General features: G+C 41.6%; 1 protein-coding gene across 3 annotated transcripts; it reads left to right on the top strand.

Moving 5' to 3' along the window:
- Positions 1-187: 187 nt before the first annotated feature.
- Positions 188-21841, top strand: ubxn11 (UBX domain protein 11). 3 transcript variants are annotated; one of them, XM_062962747.1, is made up of 15 exons: positions 188-419; positions 2783-2874; positions 3631-3668; positions 5258-5347; positions 8287-8387; positions 8999-9053; positions 9391-9470; positions 10466-10580; positions 11987-12204; positions 14661-14738; positions 15809-15929; positions 17293-17396; positions 18471-18541; positions 19079-19225; positions 20309-21841. In XM_062962747.1, the coding sequence occupies exons 2-15, from the start codon at positions 2810-2812 to the stop codon at positions 20460-20462; spliced, it is 1437 nt and encodes a 478-aa protein (XP_062818817.1). In that variant the 5' UTR covers positions 188-419; positions 2783-2809; the 3' UTR covers positions 20463-21841. The 3 variants fall into 3 exon arrangements, with proteins under 3 accessions (XP_062818817.1, XP_062818815.1, XP_062818816.1); XM_062962745.1 differs by having other exon boundaries at positions 217-419; positions 9388-9470; XM_062962746.1 differs by lacking the exon at positions 188-419 and adding an exon at positions 1554-1991 and having other exon boundaries at positions 9388-9470.
- Positions 21842-22236: the final 395 nt, after the last annotated feature.

Here is a 22236-nt window from a genome sequence, read left to right on the forward strand (position 1 = left end):
TGAGTCTTTCGGGCTGCATGGCCATGTTCTGGATGTTTTCTCTCCTGACGTTTCGCCCACATCTGTGGCAGGCATCCTCAGAGGTTGTGAGGTAGTGCTTGAGTCGTTTGGTGAAGCAGCGCCATTGTTGTGCCCAGAAGGCTGCACAAAACCACAGTTTCCCATTATGCCACAGTATTTGAGCCTTGGCAGTGAACTGCATTCCTCCTGTTGTATATTGTGACTCTTTTTAAGAGGTTGTGATGCTTCTAACATCATTTAAAAAAGCGGTTTAAATGATGTTGTTAGTAAACATTCTCTTCAAAAATACAAAGCCAGGCAGAAACGCCTGAGCACGGAGTAGGCCCGGCTTCGGTTGCCTAGCAACCGCGGGCAAACAAGATGTCGGCGGCAGCCTGAAGGCCTCCTTTAGGAAGGAGGTAAGTCTTTAAACAAAAGCCTCTGCCTTCAAAGAGTTCTCTCTCTCTCTCTCTCAAGGTGCATCTACACTGTAGAATTAATGCAGTTTGTGTGGCTCACTGCTAGGGCATCCTAGGGATTGTAGTTTGGTAGTGCAGCAGCAGTAGTTTTAGGCAGAGAAAGCTAAAGGCCTTCTCAACAGGCCTGGGCCTACTCGGGCCCTCCCTCCAGGTGTTTTGGATTTCAACTCCCACAATTCCTGGCCTTTGCCAACTTGGGCCCTTCCTCCAGATGTTTTGGACTTCAACTCCCACAATTCCTGGCCTTTGCCAACTTGGGCCCTTCCTCCAGATGTTTTGGACTTCAACTCCCACAATTCCTGGCCTTTGCCAACTTGGGCCCTTCCTCCAGATGTTTTGGACTTCAACTCCCACAATTCCTGGCCTTTGCCAACTTGGGCCCTTCCTCCAGATGTTTTGGACTTCAACTCCCACAATTCCTGGCCTTTGCCGATTTAGGCCCTTCCTCCAGATGTTTTGGATTTCAACTCCCACAATTCCTGGCCTTAATAATAATAATAATAATAATAATAATAATAATAATAATAATAATAATAACAACTTTATTTTTATACCCCGCCCCATCTCCCCGAAGGGACTCGGGGCGGTTTACATGGGGCCTAGCCCGATAAAACAATCAAATATCAATGATACAACAATAAAACAATTATACCAATAAAACATCAATTATCAGTAAAACAATCGATAAAATCGACATAAAACATACAATATTAAAACAGGAGACTAGTTCATAAAACCCAGTACAGAATGTGCCGGAATGGGAAAGGTATTTCACGGTTGAAATGGACAATAAAGTGCAAAATAACATTGCTTTTGCCAACTTGGGCCCTTCCTCCAGATATTTTGGATTTCAACTCCCACAATTCCTGGCCTTTGCCAACTTGGGCCCTTCCTCCGGATGTTTTGGATTTCAACTCCCACAATTCCTGGCCTTTGCCAACTTGGGCCCTTCCTCCAGATGTTTTGGACTTCAATTCCCACAGTTCCTGGCCTTTGCCAACTTGGGCCCTTCCTCCAAATATTTTGGATTTCAACTCCCACAATTCCTGGCCTGGGTCAACTTGGGCCCTCCATCCAGGTGTTTGGGACTTCAACTCCCACAATTCCTAACAGCCTACTGTTTAGGTCCGAACTCAAGAATGGGAAACGTAATGTTGGTGGGCAGGAAAAGAGATTTAAAGATGGGCTTAAAGCCAACCTTAAAAGCTGTGGCATAGACACTGAGAACTGGGAAGCCCTGGCCCTTGAGCGCTCTAATTGGAGGTCAGCTGTGACCAGCAGTGCTGTGGAATTCGAAGAGGTATGAATGGAGGGCTTAAGGGAGAAACGTGCCAAGAGGAAGAAGCGTCAAGCCAACCCTGACCGGGACCGCCTTCCGTCTGGAAACCAATGTCCTCACTGCAGAAGGGAAAACATGCGGGACAAGAATAGGCCTCTTTAGCCACCTACGGACACACCCCAAGACCCCACAACTGGAGGACCATCATCCTCAGCCTACGAGGGATTGCCTAAGTAAGTAACTGTTTAGGTCTGTTTAGCCTGCAGAAGAGAAGGTTGAGAGGAGACACGAGATTCCACCTGAATATTAGGAAGAACTTCCTGACTGTAAGAGCTGTTCAACAGTGGGACTCCCTGCCTCGGAGTCTTTTGGAAGCCCCTTCCTTGGAAAGTTTTAAACAGAGACTTGGATGGCTATCTATCAGAAATACTTTGTGCTTTCCTGCATGGCAGGGGGTTGGACTAGATGGTCCATGTGGTCTCTTCCAACTTTATTAGGCCCAGGCTGTGGTGCAGGCTGGTGAGCAGCCAGCTGCAGCCAGCTGCAACAAATCACTCTGACCAAGAGGTCATGAGTTCGAGGCCAGCTCGGAGCCTGCGTTTGTCTTTGTCTTAGTTCTATGTTAAGGCATTGAATGTTTGCCTTATATGTGTAATGTGATCCGCCCTGAGTTCCCTTCAGGGTGAGAAGGGCGGAATATAAATACTGTAAATAAATAAATAAATATTATTCTATTATTTTATGATTTTCACCTCCCTCCCATACTTGTTTGTGAGTTTGTGAAAGTGTATGTCAATTGGGGATATTACGCACATCTGGGAAAATGGGTCCCAAACGTTTCTCGTCATACGTTCAGTGCCACAGATGCCAGACAGGAAGCGATGTCAAGTTCATTTTTCACCCCATCAGATTTATTATAAGAGTTTTATTTCATCAAAAGTTAGCATTGCTCCCATTGTATTCAGTTCCGAGTTTCACATATTGGTTACAAATTTCAGTATATTTTCTCTTCCTGCGTCCTTAGTATATGAAACTGTGTTCGAGATAAACCATGACTTCGCCTCTTTCTTCGCTGGGGAAGATTCGTAGAATGCCACTCCAGATGCAAAAATCTAGGTAAGTTTGAGCTTGTTCGCACACTTATATAGGCCGCTAATTTCTCTAGCTTCCAGGTTGTAATGGTTTATGGAGGATCCTGCCTTCGTTGATCACGATTGTGTCTGTGTACATTCCAATTTTGAATCTACTACATAATAGAAATCACATCTCAGTTGAAACTAGTCAGCGCTTTGAAAACTTACTTCATTGCACTATCGCTTTCAGTATTTTGCCTTCTAAAAAGCTAGTTCTGCATAGTAAACTGTGCCATGCTGACAGGGGATTGTGTTCCTTTGCATCCACTTCTGGGGAAAGGGCAGAGTATAACCATAACAATAATAATAATAATAATAATAATAATAATAATAATAATAATAATAATAATATCTTAAAATATAAACTTTCCAACCTCTGTACTCAATTAGGGGGCAGTTCTTTTTCTACACTTTGAAGTCACCTTTAGCAACAACACTTGTTATCAGTTTCTATATTTCTCTTTCCATGTGTACTCACACCACCAACAAACTAAAGAACTTGTTCATTTAATGTCCAAGATGTAGCTTCCTCTTTTCTCCAAAAGTAACAACTGCTGTGTTTCAAATTCACCAAGTTGTCAGGAAATCTAGGCTGGAGTATGGATTAATGGATTAATTTTAGAATAAGTAGAATAACTAATAATATTTGGGTTCCAGACTGCTAGAATGTTAAATAAATAAACCAAACAAACAAACAAAAATTGACTATAAATATTTCTTGTTTTCTTCTGGCTTTCAGGAAAAAGACTGCACACATCAAAGAAAGTATCCAGAATGGTAGGAAACAAGCCCTTTATTGCCTTTTAATTACTTTGTGTGTATTGGTTAATTATATTTTACTAGTTTAGTCTCTGATGATGTTCGGGTTTGGACTTCTGTAATGTTAAACATTCGAAGTAATCATTGTTTGGTTTTATGAATGGTTCTATTTGAAATAGAAATAGCGCTCTCGATGTAGGGTACATATGGATGTGGGTGGACTACAACTCCCATCATCCTAGGTCAACCTCCCCCCCCCCAAACCCCACCAGTATTTTGTCATGACAGATATATGTGCCATGTGTTCACAGATAAGAAATTATAAACTGTTATTGACCAGACATCAATAGCATGGAACTGAGCTGTGGTTCACCGTCCAGGAAGGTCCTGAGGTTTAGGCAATCGTATATGTATTTACTGAGGCCCCATCTACACTACCATACAATCCAGTTTCTGAATCTAGATTATCTGCTTTGAACTGGATTCTATGGCAGTGTAGATGGGGTCTGAGTTTATCAGCCTTCTTAAGTTCAACACACAGAATACATGCATCAGATACCAATTGTAATAAACCTGGCAAAGACATTATAATTAAGATTCTTTTGCTTTTATCTTTGATCTCCATTCATGAACTGAAAATGGTAAACCCAAGCTCAGCCAAGAAGTATTTTGTAATATAGAGGGAACATAGCTCTGGTTCAGAAAGTTTGTTCTTTATTAGTGAGACGGGGGTTAAACAGACTGTTATGTTTTAAATTTCCATTGCCTTAAGATTTGCTAAATACTAGGGATCATCTCCCAAACCTCACCCCACCACCACCATCACGACCACAGATAATGAGACAATCCATTGTCTAACTCAGGGGTCCCCAAACTAAGGCCCGGGGGCCGGATGCGGCCCTCCAAGGTCATTTACCTGGCCCCCGCCCTGTTTTATAATATAATATTTTTATATCAGTTTTAATAATATAATATATTGTATATACATATAATATTGATAATAATCTTATTATTATCTTACAATATAATACTAATAGTAATACCATATAATAATATTAATTATATGGTATATATTACATATTATATAATAGTATAGTGGTATAGTTCAATATAGTAATATATAATGCTAATATTGTGTTATGCTAATAATATAATATATTGTATGTACATACAGCTGCTCTGAGTCCCCTTCGGGGTGAGAAGGGTGGGATATAAATGTAGTAAATAAATGCAGTAAATAAATAATTAATTTTAGACTTAGGCTCAGCCAAAGTTTGACATGACTTGAAGGCACACAACAACAACAACAATCCTAATTAACTTGACTATCTCACTGGCCAGTAGCAGGCCCACACTTTTCATTGAAATCCTAATAGGTTTATGTTGGTTAAAATTGTTTTCATTTTTAAATATTGTATTCTTTCGTTGTTGTTGTTGCACTACAAATAAGACATGTGCAGTATGCATAGGAATTTGTTTGTATTTTTTTTTCAAATGATAATTCGGCCCCTCAACAGTCTGAAGGATTGTGGACCGGCCCTCTGCTCAAAAAGTTTGGGGACCCCTGGTCTAACTCTTGATACACGATTTTCCCATTTGCTCCTCAGAGGATGAACTTGCTATGATGGATAAAATCCTTGGGCCTGGTGCTCAGATTCCAGTATCTTCCTGTTCAAAAGGAACTTCAAGCCAATCAGGTATAATTGTAGGGGTTGGAAATAAGGTTATTTCTCTAGGTGCTGTGAAATGCATGTTTCAGAAATGTAGATAACAGAGGTTTTGTTCCCTGTGTCCTTCTTTGTCTGTTGTGAGCCTTTCTGTATATAAGAACAGTATATCTGGCACATGATGTAGTTTCTCAATAACCTCAGTTCAGAAATGTTTTTGTACCTTGCTTGTAAAATAAGGCATATTAGCATTAAAGACTTTGCCTTGTGTGACATATTTTGAATGTCAAATAGATTGGCTGAGTCTTTGGAGGTTTGTGAAGCAGGATGGGTTGTCCCCTTCAACTAGGCCAAGAGAACTCTTGTCGCTTTTGTGTCTCAGATGGAGGGATGCAGGTGCGCATTGCTGAACCAAATTCTGAGGACTTACACATTCCCCATAAACCCACTTCCTTCTCTGCCTGTATGAAGAGACAGACACATGCAAATAAAGACACATACACAGCCTTCCTCCGCTGTAACCTGTTCCCCCTTTTGTGGGTGAAAATTTGCAAGAGGTAGATTTCACACAACGTTAAACAGCACCATTCCTTGGACTCTTCTGGATTTACTGCTGTTACATTCAAATGAGTGATCCCTGGACCAGTGCCAATCTCCAAGCAGTTGGCTGCTGGTCGCTGGTGAACTTCCAGAAAGAAAAGAAAGAGTTGTAACCATTGGGCACACTATCCACACTACTGAAACTGCAGCGGCTTCTTTCTTTTCTTCTCATTTCTGGAACAAAAAAGACATTTAATAATAATAATAATTATTATTTTATTTTTATACCCCACCTCCATCTCCCTGGGAGGACTCGGGATGGCTTACATGGGGCCAAATCCCGGGCAAATACAATAACAAACATAAAACAACATCAAATAACAGAAACCATGCACAAATAAAATTAAAAATTAACATAAAAGTAAAATAACAAACATTAGTAAAAACTCAAGTTATAACACAGCACTAGAATCATAAACATGAACTGGGCAAAAGTGCGCTAAGTGAGTTTTGTAAACAAGAGGTAGTTAAAAGTGCTATAAGATCATGGGAGAGCACCTTGAAGTGGGGGGTGAACCCTGTGGCTAAATCGATGAGATTAACAATGCAAAGGTACAACAGATCAAGAAATAATTTACAGTTTCTGTGCTGTGGGAGGATTATCTGATGCCCTTTGTGCACCATAGAAATTGCTGCAAATTTTGGTGGAGGCACAAGGGATCCAGTGGAGCCGCAGTATGGCCCATTGTCCCTAGGAAGTTGCAACATATGCACAGTTATAAGAGGTCGTTTTTGCACACATGGTGACCCATTCGTTGTTGGAACTCAGCCACATCCTGCACAAGGTTATAGTCCTCATCAAGGACTTAGCCAGATGAGTTAGTTGGCAGGAAAAAGCCCCCCCCCCCCCCCATCACTCTGTTCTCTCCTCCTGCTATTGGACCTTTTAATGCCTTGGATGATTGTTTTATATTTTAATTATGTCTATTTTAAATCATGACTTGTTTAATTTGTTTTTAAATGCATTCTTTGATGTCTCAACTGTTGATTTTATGATATTATATGATTGTCTTGGGCTTGCCCCCGTGTGAGCCGCTCCGAGTCCCCGTTGGGGAGATGGAGGCGGCATACAAAAATAAAATTATTATTATTATATTATATTATTTCCATCATTTCTATCCCGTCCTTCTCACCCGAGGGGACTCAGGGTGAGGCTGATATTTCTCAGGGACACATCTTATTTTCTGAGCACATGGCAAGCCCCTGAGTTTTCCTTTTTTTCCCCTTTTGGTGTGAGCATAGAGAGACAAGATGACTGGTGTGAGTTAGCTAGGCTCTGTTAACTTTCCGACCTAGTTATGTTGTTCCTTGAATAAAGTATTTAATAACTTTTTAGTCTTGACTCTGCTCCTGTATTGGTTAAGCAATTGGTTGAGCCCCCAGATGGCGTAGTGGACTAAGTGACTTGAAGGTTGGGTTGCTGACCTGAAAAGCTGCCAGGTTCGAATCCCACCTGGGGAGAGTGCGGATGAGCTCCCTCTATCAGCTCCAGCTCCATGCGGGGACATGAGAGAAGCCTCCCACAAGGATGGTAAAAACATCAAAAACATCCGGGCGTCCCCTGGGCAACGTCCTTGCAGACGGCCAATTCTCTCACTCCAGAAGCAACTCAAGTTGCTCCTGACACGAAAAAAAAAAACTCAATTGCTGACACTAGAACAGTGCTTCCCAACCTTTTTTTTGACCAGGGACCACTTGACCAAGGAGCACTCTCCAACATTAGAACAAAAAGGGTTACAAATCAGTTTTTGGTCACCTTTAGATTCGGTTTGTTTATTTGGGGTGCTGATTCAGAGCATTGCATTGGATAGACCACATCAGCTCTAGTTTCTGATGCAGAATATATGCCATCCAGTAGTCGCCATCTGCTCGCCCACAGAAAACCATACTTAATAATCTAGAGCTGATGTGGTAGTAGTAATCTTTCATGGGTAGTCAGCCTCTCTCCCGACATCCCTGTTGCCTCGACACTAGAAGAGGGTTTTGCAAGACCAATTGCTCTTGTCGCCGTGTGGTTTCGAGGCAATGGTGTAGTAATGGTGAGGCCGCGGACCATATTTTTGTTCTTGTGGACCACAGATTGGGAACCTCTGCACTAGAAGCTTCCGATCTCTTGAACTGTTGCTACTGCTGTTGTGGCTGCTTTACCATTTTGAATGTTTCTTCCTTTTTTGAGAATTACCCTTAACACTAATGACCCAAACACTAGTGTTTTCTTGTTTCTGCCAAGTAGCTGAAGAGAGAGCCAATATAGGGAACAAGCTAAGCATTCTGCCTCCTTGTCTGTTTTTCAAGGAGCACAGTGCGTCATTGTGAAAGCAGCGGCTCTTGTGAGTTGCTCTTGTGATGGGTTACTTTCGTTCCTTTAGCGGCGGCTCCCAGTGACATGGAACTGATGACCTCCATGATGCAGAAGATCACTTCTTTGGAACACAAAGTCAAGCAACAAGCGCAAGCAATCCAGCACCGGGTGAAAAAGCTAAATCTAACCACATCTAGTTTGCACGGGGTAGCTCAGATCAGCGATAGCTAAATCAGATTTGTGTTTGGCGTTTTCTTGATTGCTTTTGATACAATGAGTCACTTACAAAACACATACTGTAGACTTCTTTACAACAACAAATCCTCTGGTGGTTGACAATAAAACAGAAACATTGTATTGAAAATACTCCAAATACAAAATTGTGAGTGGCTGAGATTGTGATATCTTTGCTTTCTGATGTTTTAGGGTATATACAAACTTTGCTTCGTGCACAAAATTATTAAAAATACAGTATAGAACAGGCATGGGCAAACTTCAGCTTAAGCGGCTGAGAGGGAAAAGGCAAGTCCTCTTGGGAAGATAGGGCGGAATACAAATAAAATTTTGTTTTTGTTGTTGTTGTTGTTGTTGTTATTATTATTAATTATTATTATTATATTGTGGGAATAGAAGTCCAAAACACCTGGAGGGCCCAAGTTTATCCATACCTGGTATAGAAGTACTTTTGGGCTAAGTGTATAAGATGTGTATGAAAGGTAAATGAATCTTGTGTCACATGAACCTGATCATCTTTTTATCTCTTGTTTTTGGATCCACAGGAGAAGAAGATCAAAGAGCTTGAGGAGGAGATACAAGTCGTTCAGAAAGGGAGCGGTACCTTACTTCCCTTTATTGTGCCTTTTCTCCCCCTCAACAATATTCATGTGTTGTTAGGGATGGAACCTGAATGCCACTCTTCAGCTGTGAACATGTGGTTGTGTCAGTAAGGAATCTTGCTGTAAATGGTGAGATGTCCTTGTAGGAAAGGCTGTTATTGCTGCAGTTTATCAGATCTCTGTGAGCAGATTAATCTGGGAGATGAAATCCAATCGTTGCCTTTTCCCTTTTGAGACAGAACATTAACTGAGGACAGAGATTATGTCTGCACTTTTTGCAATTTGATATGTAAGTAATATGGAAAACTTCAAACCTCTTCCCTTTTTTCCAGTAGAGAAATCTCCAGCATCAGATAGAACCAAGGAATTGGAAGACTCATGTGTTCAGCTGCAACAACAAATCTGGGAGATGGAGGTAAGATTAATGAAAGGGGCTAGATATTCATTCTTTCATTTTTTCTTTCTTTTTCCTTCTTTCTAAGTTGTTTTTTTAGTCAATTGAATCTGCAATGTAATAATAATAATAATAATAATAATAATAATAATAATAATAATAATAATAATAGGTGATGGGCACACTGGGTGCCATGCCAAAAGATCTCAGCCGGCATTTGGAAACAATAGACATTGACAAAATCACAGTCTGCCAACTGCAAAAGGCCACCCTGCTGGGATCTGTGCGCATCATCCGAAAATACATCACACAGTCCTAGACACTTGGGAAGTGTTCGACTTGTGATTTTGTGATATGAAATCCAGCATATCTATCTTATTTGCTGTGTCATAATAATAAAATAATAATAATAATAATAATAATAATAATAATAATACACTTTTTCCGTTTTCCCATATAGCTTCAGGTCATCCATGTGCTGTATGGGAAAACGGAAAAAAGTGTATTATAATAATAATAATTTAAATAAATATAATTTGCCAACTGCAAAAGCCCACCCTACTGGGATCTGCACGCATCATCCGAAAATACATCACACAGTCCTAGACACTTGGGAAGTGTTCGACTTGTGATTTTGTGATACAAAATCTAGCATGTCTATCTTGTTTGCTGTGTCATAATAAAATAATAATAAATAATACACTTTATTTATATTCCACCCTTCTCCCCAAGGGAACTCAGAGCGAATTACAACATTTATTTACATAGGCAAACATTCAATGCCTTTACAGTCATATACAATTAAGACGCACAAACACAAACAAAGGCAAAGGCTTCTTCTTTCATTTTCGGGACCAGAGTCTCAAATACAGTACTTCCTTTCCCTCCCTATGTTCAACTCCTCAGCTCCTTTATTTTTTGTATTCCCTTCTCTGAATCTTAAGCATTCCTCATCCTCAATTTCATACTTTCCCCCCTTCCCATATTTTCTAAATTACCTCCATTTCTCTCTGCAGAGGTTTCTGAATGACTATGGGCTGATCTGGGTTGGAGAAGGACCGGATTCGTCAGACGAACTGGAGCCACTAATAGAAGAAAGGGTTTACTCACGGAAAAATACCTGGACACCAGGTTGGATAGAGCAAATAACTATCCCAATTTAGATGCATTATTTGTATAGTTTGCTTCAGTCCCTATTTTATATACACTGTATATACTTGAGTATAAGCTGACCTGAATATAAGCCGAGGCACCTAATTTTACCACAAGAAACTGGGAAAAAGTATTGAACTGAAGACTTGGTGGTGTTGGCAGGTTTTTGAGGAATTACACCGCTGATCTCTGGGCCTGGATATATTGCACAAGATTTATCTAGCATAAAATGATATACTTCAATATATTGGGTTTATGGTTCCCGTCCCCTTGATCAGGTTGTGTAAGTGTTATTTATTGCTATATAATTGTATTGTTTTACCTTGCTTAATAATGTGTTATTATGTTGCTATGTAATGTATGTGTTGTTTTTGTGATTGGAAACCGCCCTGAGTCCCATCCGGGAGATAGGGCGGTATATAAATAAAGTTTTATTATTATTATATTATTATTATTGACTGGAGTATAAGACGAGGGTGGGAAATGCAACAGCTACTGGTAAATTTCAAAAATAAAAATAGATACCGATAAAATTACAATAATTGAGTCATCAGTATGTTTTTGAATATTTACATAAAATTGTAATGTAATATAAGACTGTACAACTCTGATTACTTATATACTCGAGTATAAGCTGACCCAAATATAAGCCAACCAGGACTCTCACTCGAGTATAAGCCGAGGGGGCGGAAAAACTCAGCTTATACTCGAGTATATATGGTACCTACATATCTGAGGTCACATAAACATTTCCTGGTCAAAAAAGGAGTTGCAAGTTGAAAAAGTTTAAGAATCCCTGGACTTGTATGACCTCTTTCAATGCAGAAAGAATGCAATTTAACACCAATTGCCATAGCACATTGCTACTAAACCCTGGGATTTGTAGTCTTTGGGTAGGAGGAAAAATACTGTACTGTATATACTCGAGTATAAGCTGACCTGAATATAAGCCGAGGCACCTAATTTTACCACAAAAACTGGCAAAACTTATTGACTCGAGTATAAGACGAGGGTGCGAAATGCAGCAGCTATGGGTCAATTTCAAAAATAAAAATAGATATTAATAAAATTGCATTATTTGAGGCATCAGTAGGTTAAATGTTTTTGAATGTTTATATAAAACAGTAATTTAAGATAATAATAAGACTTTAATAAGATAAGACTGTCCAACTCTGAATACCTATATACTCAGGTATAAGCCGACCTGAATAGAAACCGGCCAGGACCCTCACTCGAGTATAAGCCGAGGGGAGCTTTTTCAGCCCTAAAAAAGGGCTGAAAAACTAGGCTTATACTCGAGTATATACAGTAATTAAATAACAGAATTTGAGGATGACTTAGCTCAGCCATTTGCTGACTTTTAGCAATGCCTTGTGTCTTTGTAGAGGATAACATCCTTTCGGGAACCCCCATCAATTTGGATTTGATCTTCGAAAACCTGAAAGATTTGAATATATTGGCCGGGGAGGGCGAGTCCAAGGTTGAACACACGACTGGTGGCGCAAGGCTGAAGCAGCGGCGTGCAATCCCCCTTACCTTCTATCAGAACGGGATTGTCATGTTCAACGGACCTTTCCGGCCATATGAGGAGCCTTCCACCCAGGTATGGATATGACCTCAGAAACACTGAATTAATGAGGGGTAGGCATCCCTGACAGTAAACATTGGAAGGGGAGAACTTTTGTGGAAGTCCTGATGCTACAAATTGTCAAGAGAGTGTCAAGCTTGGCATTTTGCAAGCTTGTAAGAAGTGCATACTAACTATCCTAGACATGGGCCAACTTGGGCCTTCCCTCCAGCTGTTTTGGACTTCAACTCCCACCATTCCTAACAGCCTCAGGCCCTTTCCTTTTTCCCCTCAGCCGCTTAAGCTTTGCATTACTTTTGCAAGTAATGCAAAGCAAGGAGGGGCACAAGGCTCTTGGGTTTCAGAGTTTTCATGCCACATTCCAGAGTTCTATGCTTTGCTTCTGCAGCTTTTCGGAGCTCGTTCCACAAGGCCGCCTTAGGAGTGTTCCTTGCTGCTCCTCGTACACAATGAACAAGTTATATGGATTCTTCACCATATGCAGATTCTGGAATTTTGAATGCTGTTATTCATCTTATTTATTTATTTACTACATTTATATCCTGCCCTTCTCACCCCAAAGGGGACTCAGAGCAGTTTACAAATTAAATTTACATACAGTATATAATATTATTAGCATAGCACAATACTGACATTAAATTACTATATTGTACTGAGCCGCTGGTGGCTCAGTGTGTTAAAGCGCTGAGCTGCTGAACTTGCAGACCGAAAGGTCCCAGGTTCAAAACCGGGCAGCAGAGTGAGCGTCCGCTATTAGCTCCAGCATGTAAATGTGAGTAGATCAATAGGTACTGCTCCAGCAGGAAGGTAACAGCGTTCCATGCAGTCATGCCAGTGGCCACATGACCTTGGAGGTATCTACGGACAACACTGGCTCTTCGGCTTAGAAATGGAGATGAGCACCAACCCCCAGAGTTGGACACGACTGGACTTAATGTCAGAGGAAACCTTTACCTTTACTACTATATCAATATACTGTGATATTATTAGTAATATTACATGTAATATATATTATTAATATTTTTATATTGTATTATTAGTATTAAATTGTATTACAATATAATATTATCAATATTATATGTATATACAATATATTATATTATATTATTATATATTATTGTAAATTATAGTGTGTGTGTGTGTGTGTGTATATATATACATATATATAATTAGCATAGCATGTTACTGGGGATATCTTATTATTATCTTGCGTGGATATAGTGTGCACATTTCAGGGGTTATTTGGGGTGCTGATTCAGAAATCTGTTCCTGGGGTTATTTTGGGGTGCTGATTCAGAAAATTGCATTGGATAGACCACATCAGTCCTAGTTTCTGATACAGAACATTTGCCATCCAGTAGTCGCCATCTGCTCGCCCACAGAAAAGCATGTTTAATAATCTAGAGCTAATGTGGTCTATCCAATGCAATTTTCTGAATCAGCACCCCAAATAACCCCAGGAACAGGCCTAAACAGCCCCCGTTTCCATGGAGGGAAGAGGAGGAGAAGCAACAGTCAGGAGGCTTGTTGTCATGCTGCCTTATTTATTTTATTTATTTACAGTATTTATATTCCGCCCTTCTCACCCCGAAGGGGACTCAGGGCGGATTACAATGAACACATATATGGCAAACATTCAATGCCAATAGACAAACAACATTCAGTTTTAGACAGACACAGAGGCATTTTTTAACATCTTTCCAGCTTCACGATTTCCGGCCACAGGGGGAGCTGTTGCTTCACCGTCCATTGATGGCTGTTCTTCCTCTTCTTTTCCTCGTGAGCAGTTTTATGGTGTTGTAGATTAGTTAAATTAGCCTCCCGCATAAAGCGTCCCTAAATTTTCCCTACTTGACAGATGCAACTGTCTTTTGGCTGCTAGGTCAACAGCAAGCCGGGGCTATTTTTTTTTTTTTAATGGTCGGAGGCTTAACCCGACCCGGGCTTCGAACTCATGACCTCTCGGTCAGTAGTGATTTATAGCAGCTGGTTACTAGCCAGCTGCGCCACAGCCCGGCCCCCTTTCATGGGTAGTCAGCTTCTCCCCTCCCAACAACCCTGTTATCTCGGCACTATAAGAGGGTTTCACGAGACCAGTCGCTCTCATTGCAACGGTATAGTAACGGTGAGGCCACTGGTGGTCCATGGACCACAAGCTGGGAACCACTGATTTAATGAATGTGATGAAGTGACCCATTTCATTCCAATTCTGAAAGAAATGCACTGGCTGTCTCTTCTAGGCTCAGTTCACAACACTAGTGCATTCCTCTAAAGCCCAGTGGTTTGGGACAAAAATAAAAATTATTTCCGCTGTAGTTCATGCCCGTGGTGGGAAGGTCTGCTATTGGTTGAAATAAATAAGAGGTTTGTATAAAGAAGGGTCAGCTTTGCACCCCCCGGACTGCCTACAGTAGATGTTTTAGGCATCACAGAAGGAAATCTGACATGTGTACTTTGCATTGTGCTTTCAGCGGTGCCTGAGAGATATCATGGATGGCTACTTCCCTTCTGAGCTGCAGCGGCGCTACCCAGATGGAGTCCCATTTCAGGTCTGCCTCTTCCACTTTCCTACGGCTTCTATTTATGTGATATATATATATAGTTTGCAGAAGTGGGATTTCCTTATCAAAAATGTGGCTTGAGAGTTGAACAGTGTTTAAAGAACTGAGAACTTATTACTCTTGAACATGTTAAGGCTATTTTCTGCTGTGAGAACAAAGCGTTCTAAGAGGAACTGACTGCTTTCTGCTTTCTGTTTAAGGAACCGAGCCTGTTTCCTCCTTGGCTTCTGCCCCTGCTTTTATATTTTCTGTTGCTGTTGCTTGATTACCTCTAAATATCATTACTAGGAAGAGTACTTTGGGAATGGTACTCTTTTAAAAAATCTCACTGCCTGAATTGGTAATCATTCTTTTTGGGGAATGTTGTTATACGAAATGAAAGGAAATGAAAAAAAAATGGATGTCTTGGCATTTGTTTAAGTGACTCGTATCTGTAATATGAAGTGAGTGCATTCAAAATGTGTTGAATGACAGTACTGATGGGCCAAGATGCTGAGATAAATAATTTTCCTATGCACACTTGTTTACATGTGCGAAATTTATTTTTATTTTTATTTATTACAATAAATAAAACTTGTAACTTGGGCCCTCCAGGTGTTTTGGACTTCAACTCCCACAATTCCTAACAGCCTACCGGCTGTTAGGAATTGTGGGAGTTGAAGTCCAAAACACCTGGAGGGCCGGAGTTTGCCCATTCCTGGTCTAAAAGGTATCCTTCTGGTGTTTCCTAGTTGTTGTGAATGTCTTGCAGAGTCTTTTAAATATTCAGTGCTGTGAGCACAAACCAAACTAGGCAGAGAGAAGCACTAACAGCACGTGCCTCTCTCAACCTTGATGGTTTTCTTTCAGTTTGCAACACCACGTACTTTCATCTCCTGGATGGCCATTTGTGTTTGTTATTTCCCTTTTGGGTTTCCATGGAAGGAAGTGGGGACTATGTTGTTTGTCACTTTCCCCTGAGCTGCCCTATAAAGAAAACCGTTGCCTAGCTTGACACTGACATCTGGAGTCCAGGACCAGGCAAGGCGCTGAGTCGCTACTATGGTTTATTTCAACAGGTCACTGACAAGAGAGATGTCTTCTTTCAGGAGAGGAAGCTGCCAGAGAGCTTTCCCGGCGTGGGCCAAGCCATTGGCCACTCCAAAGCAAATGGATTAAAGGAGACCAAAGAGATCCCTGGTAAGACGGTGGCTGTGGGTGCTTTAAAATGTAGACATAGATACATACGGGAGTGTGTAAAACTGCTGAGCTGCTGAACTTGCAGACCAAAAGGTTGGTGGTTCGAATCTGGGGAGTGGGGTGAGCTCCCGCTGTAAGCCCCAGCTTCAGTCAACCTAGCAATTTGAAAGCATGCAAATGTGAGTAGATCAATATGTACTTCTCCGATGCTCCATGCAGTCATGCCGGCCATGTGACCTTGGAGGTGTCTACGGACAACGCCTGCTCTTCAGCTTAGAAATAGACATGAGCACCAACCCCGAGAGTCAGACACGACAAGACTTAACGTCAGGGGAAACCTTTACCTTTACCTTATACATACCTTTTATGACTGTTTTATTCATGTTGATGTTTTACTGTTGGCTGATTTGTTTATTGTTTTGTTTTGATTTTGTGCTGTTGTGTTCAGGCATAGCCCCATGTAAGCTGCCCCGAGTCTCTTCGGGGAGATGGGGCGGGGTATAAAAATAAAGTTATTATAATAATAATAATAATAATAATAATAATAATAATAATAATTATAATAATAATAATTATTATTATTACATACATGCTTGCATGCATGCTTGCTATTCCTTTTAGTCCTGAGCTAAGCCTTCCTCACACTGGCACCTTGAGATGGATGGGATCACAACTCCTAGAGTCATCATGGCTAGAGCTGATGGGAGTTGTGATACAGTAACTTCTGGGAAGTTGAAGTTTGTTTTGTTTAGTCAGGAGAGTGAGGTCTGAATTTATGTACAGGGCTTGTAGACAGGATGACTGACTTTAAAATGCCCTTTAACATTTTCTTAACCTCAGAGCCACAAGTGCTGTTGGGCTACAATTTATTATTTATTTATTTATTTACAGCATTTATATTCCGCCCTTCTTTCTCACCCCGAAGGGGACTCAGGGCGGATCACATTACACATATAGGCAAACATTCAATGCCTTTTAACATAGAACAAAGACAAGACAAACATAGGCTCCGAGCGGGCCTCGAACTCATGACCTCCTGGTCAGAGTGATTCATTGCAGTGATTCATTGCAGCTGCTCTCCAGCCTGCACCACAGCCCATCATTCCCATGTCAGATAATAAAAGTGATGGGAGTTGTCATTCAATAACAAATGGGGTAAAAACTAATGAACGTCAAACATTAGGTAAAATAAAATATAGTTGACCCTCTGTAGCTATTGATTCTCCATCTGTGGATTCAACGGCCCTTTTAAGACAACCACAAGGCTCCATGAAAATGAATGTGATACCCCTGGTCTACACCATATCTTGATGTCTGTCCTGTCTCTACTCCATCTTATCCTCGTATCATATTTTTATGACAGGTTCCAAGCTCACAATGGAGCAGTTTTTGAACAAGCTTCCAAAGTCGGTGATTCGAGATGGGCATGTGATTGATGTCCGGGGAGAGATTAAAAATACCCTGCAGGTAGGTCTGCTAGTACCACGTTTTTAAACAGCAGTGGTGCTGGTCCTTGGTACCCTATGCCTTCCTAGAGCCCATCTCTACAAGCTTGTACCAAAGGAATACAAGATGAGCATTCAGCATTCTTACCCATGTAGGGTTTTTCTTTTCTTTTTTTAATCCACCCATCCAAATCTGTCTGAAGCTTTCCTGTAGTTCGGGGTGAAGTAAACAATCATAATATCCAGCCATTTGGGGTAATCTTTGGTGACTCTCTAATTTTGAAAAGTGTTTACATGACAGGCAAGGTCTGAAATGAGTAGCAGGGGATTGAAATTCAGGGTTGGATGATTATATGGCCGAAGGGCAAAAATTATTGGTGTCTTAGTTTTTAGGCCTGTTCTTAGGGTTATTTGGAGAGCTGATTTAGAAAATTACAATGAATAGACTGCATCAGTTCTAGTTTCTTAGATAATGGTTATCCTGGTTTTCTATGGACGAGCAGATGGCAACTGGCTTACGTTCTATGTGTAGTCGAAGGCTTTCATGGACAGGATCATAGGGTTGTTTATATGTTTTTCGGGCTGTATGGCCATGTTCCAGAATTATTCTGTCCTTATGTTTCTCCCACATCTATGGCAGACATCCTCAGAGGTTGTGAGGTATGCCTGCCATAGATGTGGGTGAAATGTCAGGAGAGAATGCTTCTGGAACATGGCCACACAGCCTGGAAAACATACAACTCCTCAGCTTACATTCTGTATTGAAAAAATAGGGGAAACTGGTGCTATTTTTGGAATCCACAGATCAAATATACCCAGAAAAAGGGCTAACATTTGGTTGGCCAGTGCTCTTAGTGGCAGTGCTGCCTAGGAATACTGGGACTTGTAGTCCTGCACATCCAGAAGAATGATTTGAGATTGAGAGTGGAAATTAAATCTAAAGAAGCCGGTAGCCTTCTCTTCTTCCGTTCTAAGCAGTACTAGTAAAGCCAATATTGTGAATCGCATCGGTGTGTGATGGAATGTCTAGGATTATCTAAACTGATTTTCTGGAGGATAGTTGGCTCATGGCATGGATTTCCCTTTTTGGTCCCAGGGCACGGGTGGAAATCGAAACCATGAAGTGGTTCTGGTGGAGACCCCCAGCCTTGCGGCCATGAAGAAGAGGTAAGAAACTTAGCTTTACCCATGAAGCCAAGTTCTGCAGGGTTCATTGGATGCATATAATTGAGTTGTGGAGCAGCAAAGCATTTGGCGCAAAGTCAATGTGTGAAAGGAAGGGATATAACTTGTCCAAATTGGGACTTTCAGGTGTTTTGGATAGCACCTTCCATCATTTCTGGCTTTTGGCTGGATTGGTGTGATGGGGTGTGGTCCAACATCTGGAAGGCAAAGGTTGGAGATATATTCTATATGCTATGAGTAGTCTCTTGTCACTCACTTCTATGCAGAAATATATGCATATAAGTCATATGTGGATTTAATATTATTCCTTCGCGGCCAGTATAAAATACTGTGATTCTTGAGGCAAATGGCAGAATGTTCCCCTCTACATTGATTCTTGGGTTTGTTCCATCTCTAACACAAAGGAATAGGAAGAGCCCTGAACCTCATAACAACCTCTGAATGTTCCTTATCTGACCATAGTTCCTCATAGCTCGGTCTCTTTCCATAAATAAAGGAGTTTCTCCTCTTGACTTTTAGATTAGATCAGGAAGGCAAAAAAGAAAAACCCAGCTCTCAAGTCACAACTCTTCGGGTCAAGTCAGAGGACGCAGAGAAGATATACGTCATCAAAATGGCCTTCACAGAGACCATTGGAGACCTGAGGCGGCATCTTGACCGGTGCAGGTAAGAATCACAACAATCTGTAGACCCAGTCAATCAATCAATCAATCAATCAATCAATCAGTATGACAGCAGCCATGGTGTAAGAGAGGCCTCTGTCTGAAAAGGCCTAAGTCTGAGAAGCTTTGGTGAGAGAAGCCCCAGGTTGAAGGCCTCGTGTGTAAAGCTACTATGTGTAAGTTCAGTGTGAGAGGAGGCTCTGTGAGAGCGAAGCTGTTTATTAACATGAGAAAGGGTTGCAGTTTCTCAAGTTGCTCCTGACATGAAAAAAAAATGAGAAAGAAGCCCAATGTAGAAACAAAAGAAGGAAGTGTAAAGAACTTTGTGTTATGGAAATGCTTAATCGGCTGAGGGGGAAAAGGAAGGCGCCTGAGGCTGTTAGAAATTGTGGGAGTTGAAGTCCAAAACACCTGGGGGGCCCAAGTTTGCCCATGCCTGCACTGAAGCCTTTGGTTTCTGAAGAAGCTTCCTTTTAGAATTTGAATTCACCTTGGGAGCTTTACGTTCTACACTTGGATGGCAAAGTTCTACACTTGGATGGCTAGGCTGTGGTGCAGGCTGGTTAGCAGCCAGCTGCAATAAATCACTTTGACCAAGAGGTCATGAGTTCGAGGCCAGCCCGTGTTAGGGTGAGCACCTGACAATTAAAAATAAAATATAGCCCCTGCTTGATGCTGGCCTAAGCAACCCAAAAGATAGTTGCATCTATCAAGTAGGAAATGTAGGTACCATTTATATGTGGGGAGGCTAATTTATGACACCATAAAAATCATCCAGCCACCGTTGAAATGAGGAAGTTGCCGTCGCAGTGAATGATGGAGCAGCTGCTCTCCTTGTGGCCGGAATCAAGCATACCCTCAGGAAGCTGGAAGCTGGAGAAGGTTTAAATTGCCTCTGCGTCTGTCTCTGTCTCTGTTCTATGTTTATATGGCATTGAATGGTTTGCCTTATATGTGTACAATGTGATCCGCCCTGAGTCACCTTCAGGGTGAGAAAGAAGGGAGGAATATAAATACTGTAAATAAATAAATGTGCCAATATTTCAGTCAGCTGGTTTTGCAAGCATCCTTCTGCTTTTATTTTTAGGGGATCGGCATCGGAACCGTACGAGATCCTCAGCACCTTCCCCAAACGGGTCTACAACGACACCTCTATGACCCTGGAGGAATGTGGGCTGGTCCCCAATGCCTCCCTCCTCCTGCGGAAAAAGATGCCTTTGGCCAAACCATCTGGGCAATAACTGTAACCGTTCACAGTGGATGATAGCTCATCAGGCTTGCCTGCCATTCAGCTGGGAAGTAGTGTGCCTTCTTCTCCTATTTTGAGATAGCAAAAGGCAGGGCATACTCGATGAAATTGGGGTGGGTGGGTTCTCTAAAGATGGGGAAGGAAATTCGTTTGATGCCTTTGGAAGCATAGAATCCTCCCTCCCTTGCTCACCCCACTTGCATGGAATAACTCCAGGTCCAGCTTGACACATTGAGGAAGGAATTCCAAAGAATTAATACAAACTCTCCTGCATAAAATTCAGAAACATTAGGGACTCGGTCCAAGGAAAGCACCCCTAGCATTGAGTCCCCGTTCCCGTCCTTAAGCTTTGTGATGCCAATCTGAAGCTCATTGTGCTTGGTTTCTCCAGGCCACACATCAAAAGCACACCATGTTCTTGAACATTCTCAGCCTGGTTTATGGACCCGATAGGTCTATCCATATTATGGGAAAATGAACCAGGAATCTTTGGCCTTTCCTGAAGCAGTCTCAAGGCATAACTTAGGGAAGAACTGTTGCTGAAAAGGCAACTCGGGAGCTTGTAAATTCTTCCTACTTCGAGCCCAGATTGAAAGTTGGGTATATATGTCCTCATCAGATTTTATAGATCCACAAGTCCCATATTGCCTTAACCATTTACTGTGTTACCTAGGATTTAATGGGCCTAGTAGTCCGATTGGACTACTTTTTTCCCCGTGGTGGGTAAAAGGTGAGACCTGGCACACCCACTTCTGATCGTATCTCCTTCAGTGGCCTAACAAGAATCTCCCTTAGGTTAAATTTGCCTAATTATTGGCAATTATAGCCAGTGCTCCTTGCGATGTCCCTCCAGTTTGTGTTTTTTTTCCCTGCAGTTTTGTGCCATTTGGTTCATTGTTTAGTTATCTGTCTTTGTGACTGTTTTTGCCCCCAGAGATGTTTAGTTGTTTAAAAAAGAGGGTAGTCAGACATTCAGCTCAATTTTAGGTTCTGACCCCCATGTTTTATTCCCTCCAAGCTTTCCCAACACAGGAGTATATGGGAATACAGTGTCCTGGGGTGGAATGGGAGGTTGGATCACCCCACACCCCTGCCCTCCCACCTGGAATTACTTTCAAATAGTTTAATCATTATTAAACTACACTCCTGCCTTCATCACCACATCTAGTGGAGTGTAACACTCTCCCGTCCTACCTTTTTCCCTGCAATACTGCCTTTCCACTTGCAGGGTCTTCTGATTCAGAGGGAGGACTCAAACATTCACGGTTCTGCTTCCCGGCCTCCCTCTCTGCCGCCTTTTAAGTTGCAAAGTTGTACTGTTCTGACAGATTCTTTTCCCTGAATTTTAAAATCCATTCTCGGTTCTACTTCTCCATGGCTTCCTCCTGATTGTGCGTTCTTTGTAGGGTGCCATAAACCAAACCAGCTCCCCATAGCTCTGCATATCGGACATGTCTGGACCTTACATTGTGCAAAACGTGAAACAAAGACTGTGTCCACCCTGAACCTTCCCTCTTCCAAGGCAAAGGAACAGAGTCTTGATCAAGACCTTACATTGATATTCTGCATGAGTGAGAGGGAAGCCCTCAACGCTTTTCCCATGCGGTGCTGGCGAAAGCTGCACAATGTCCATCTCCTTTTGGGCGGCAGTGCCAGATCTAGATCTCTATTTCCAGCCTTGGGAAGATGAGGAACAAGATTTAAAAGGACAATCACGTGCGGGGTTTTTGCAGGTGCAACCATATCTCCCATAGAGCTCCCTTTGG

Source organism: Anolis carolinensis, unplaced genomic scaffold (assembly GCF_035594765.1).
Source record: "Anolis carolinensis isolate JA03-04 unplaced genomic scaffold, rAnoCar3.1.pri scaffold_10, whole genome shotgun sequence".
In the NCBI taxonomy this organism is placed as follows: domain Eukaryota; kingdom Metazoa; phylum Chordata; class Lepidosauria; order Squamata; family Dactyloidae; genus Anolis; species Anolis carolinensis.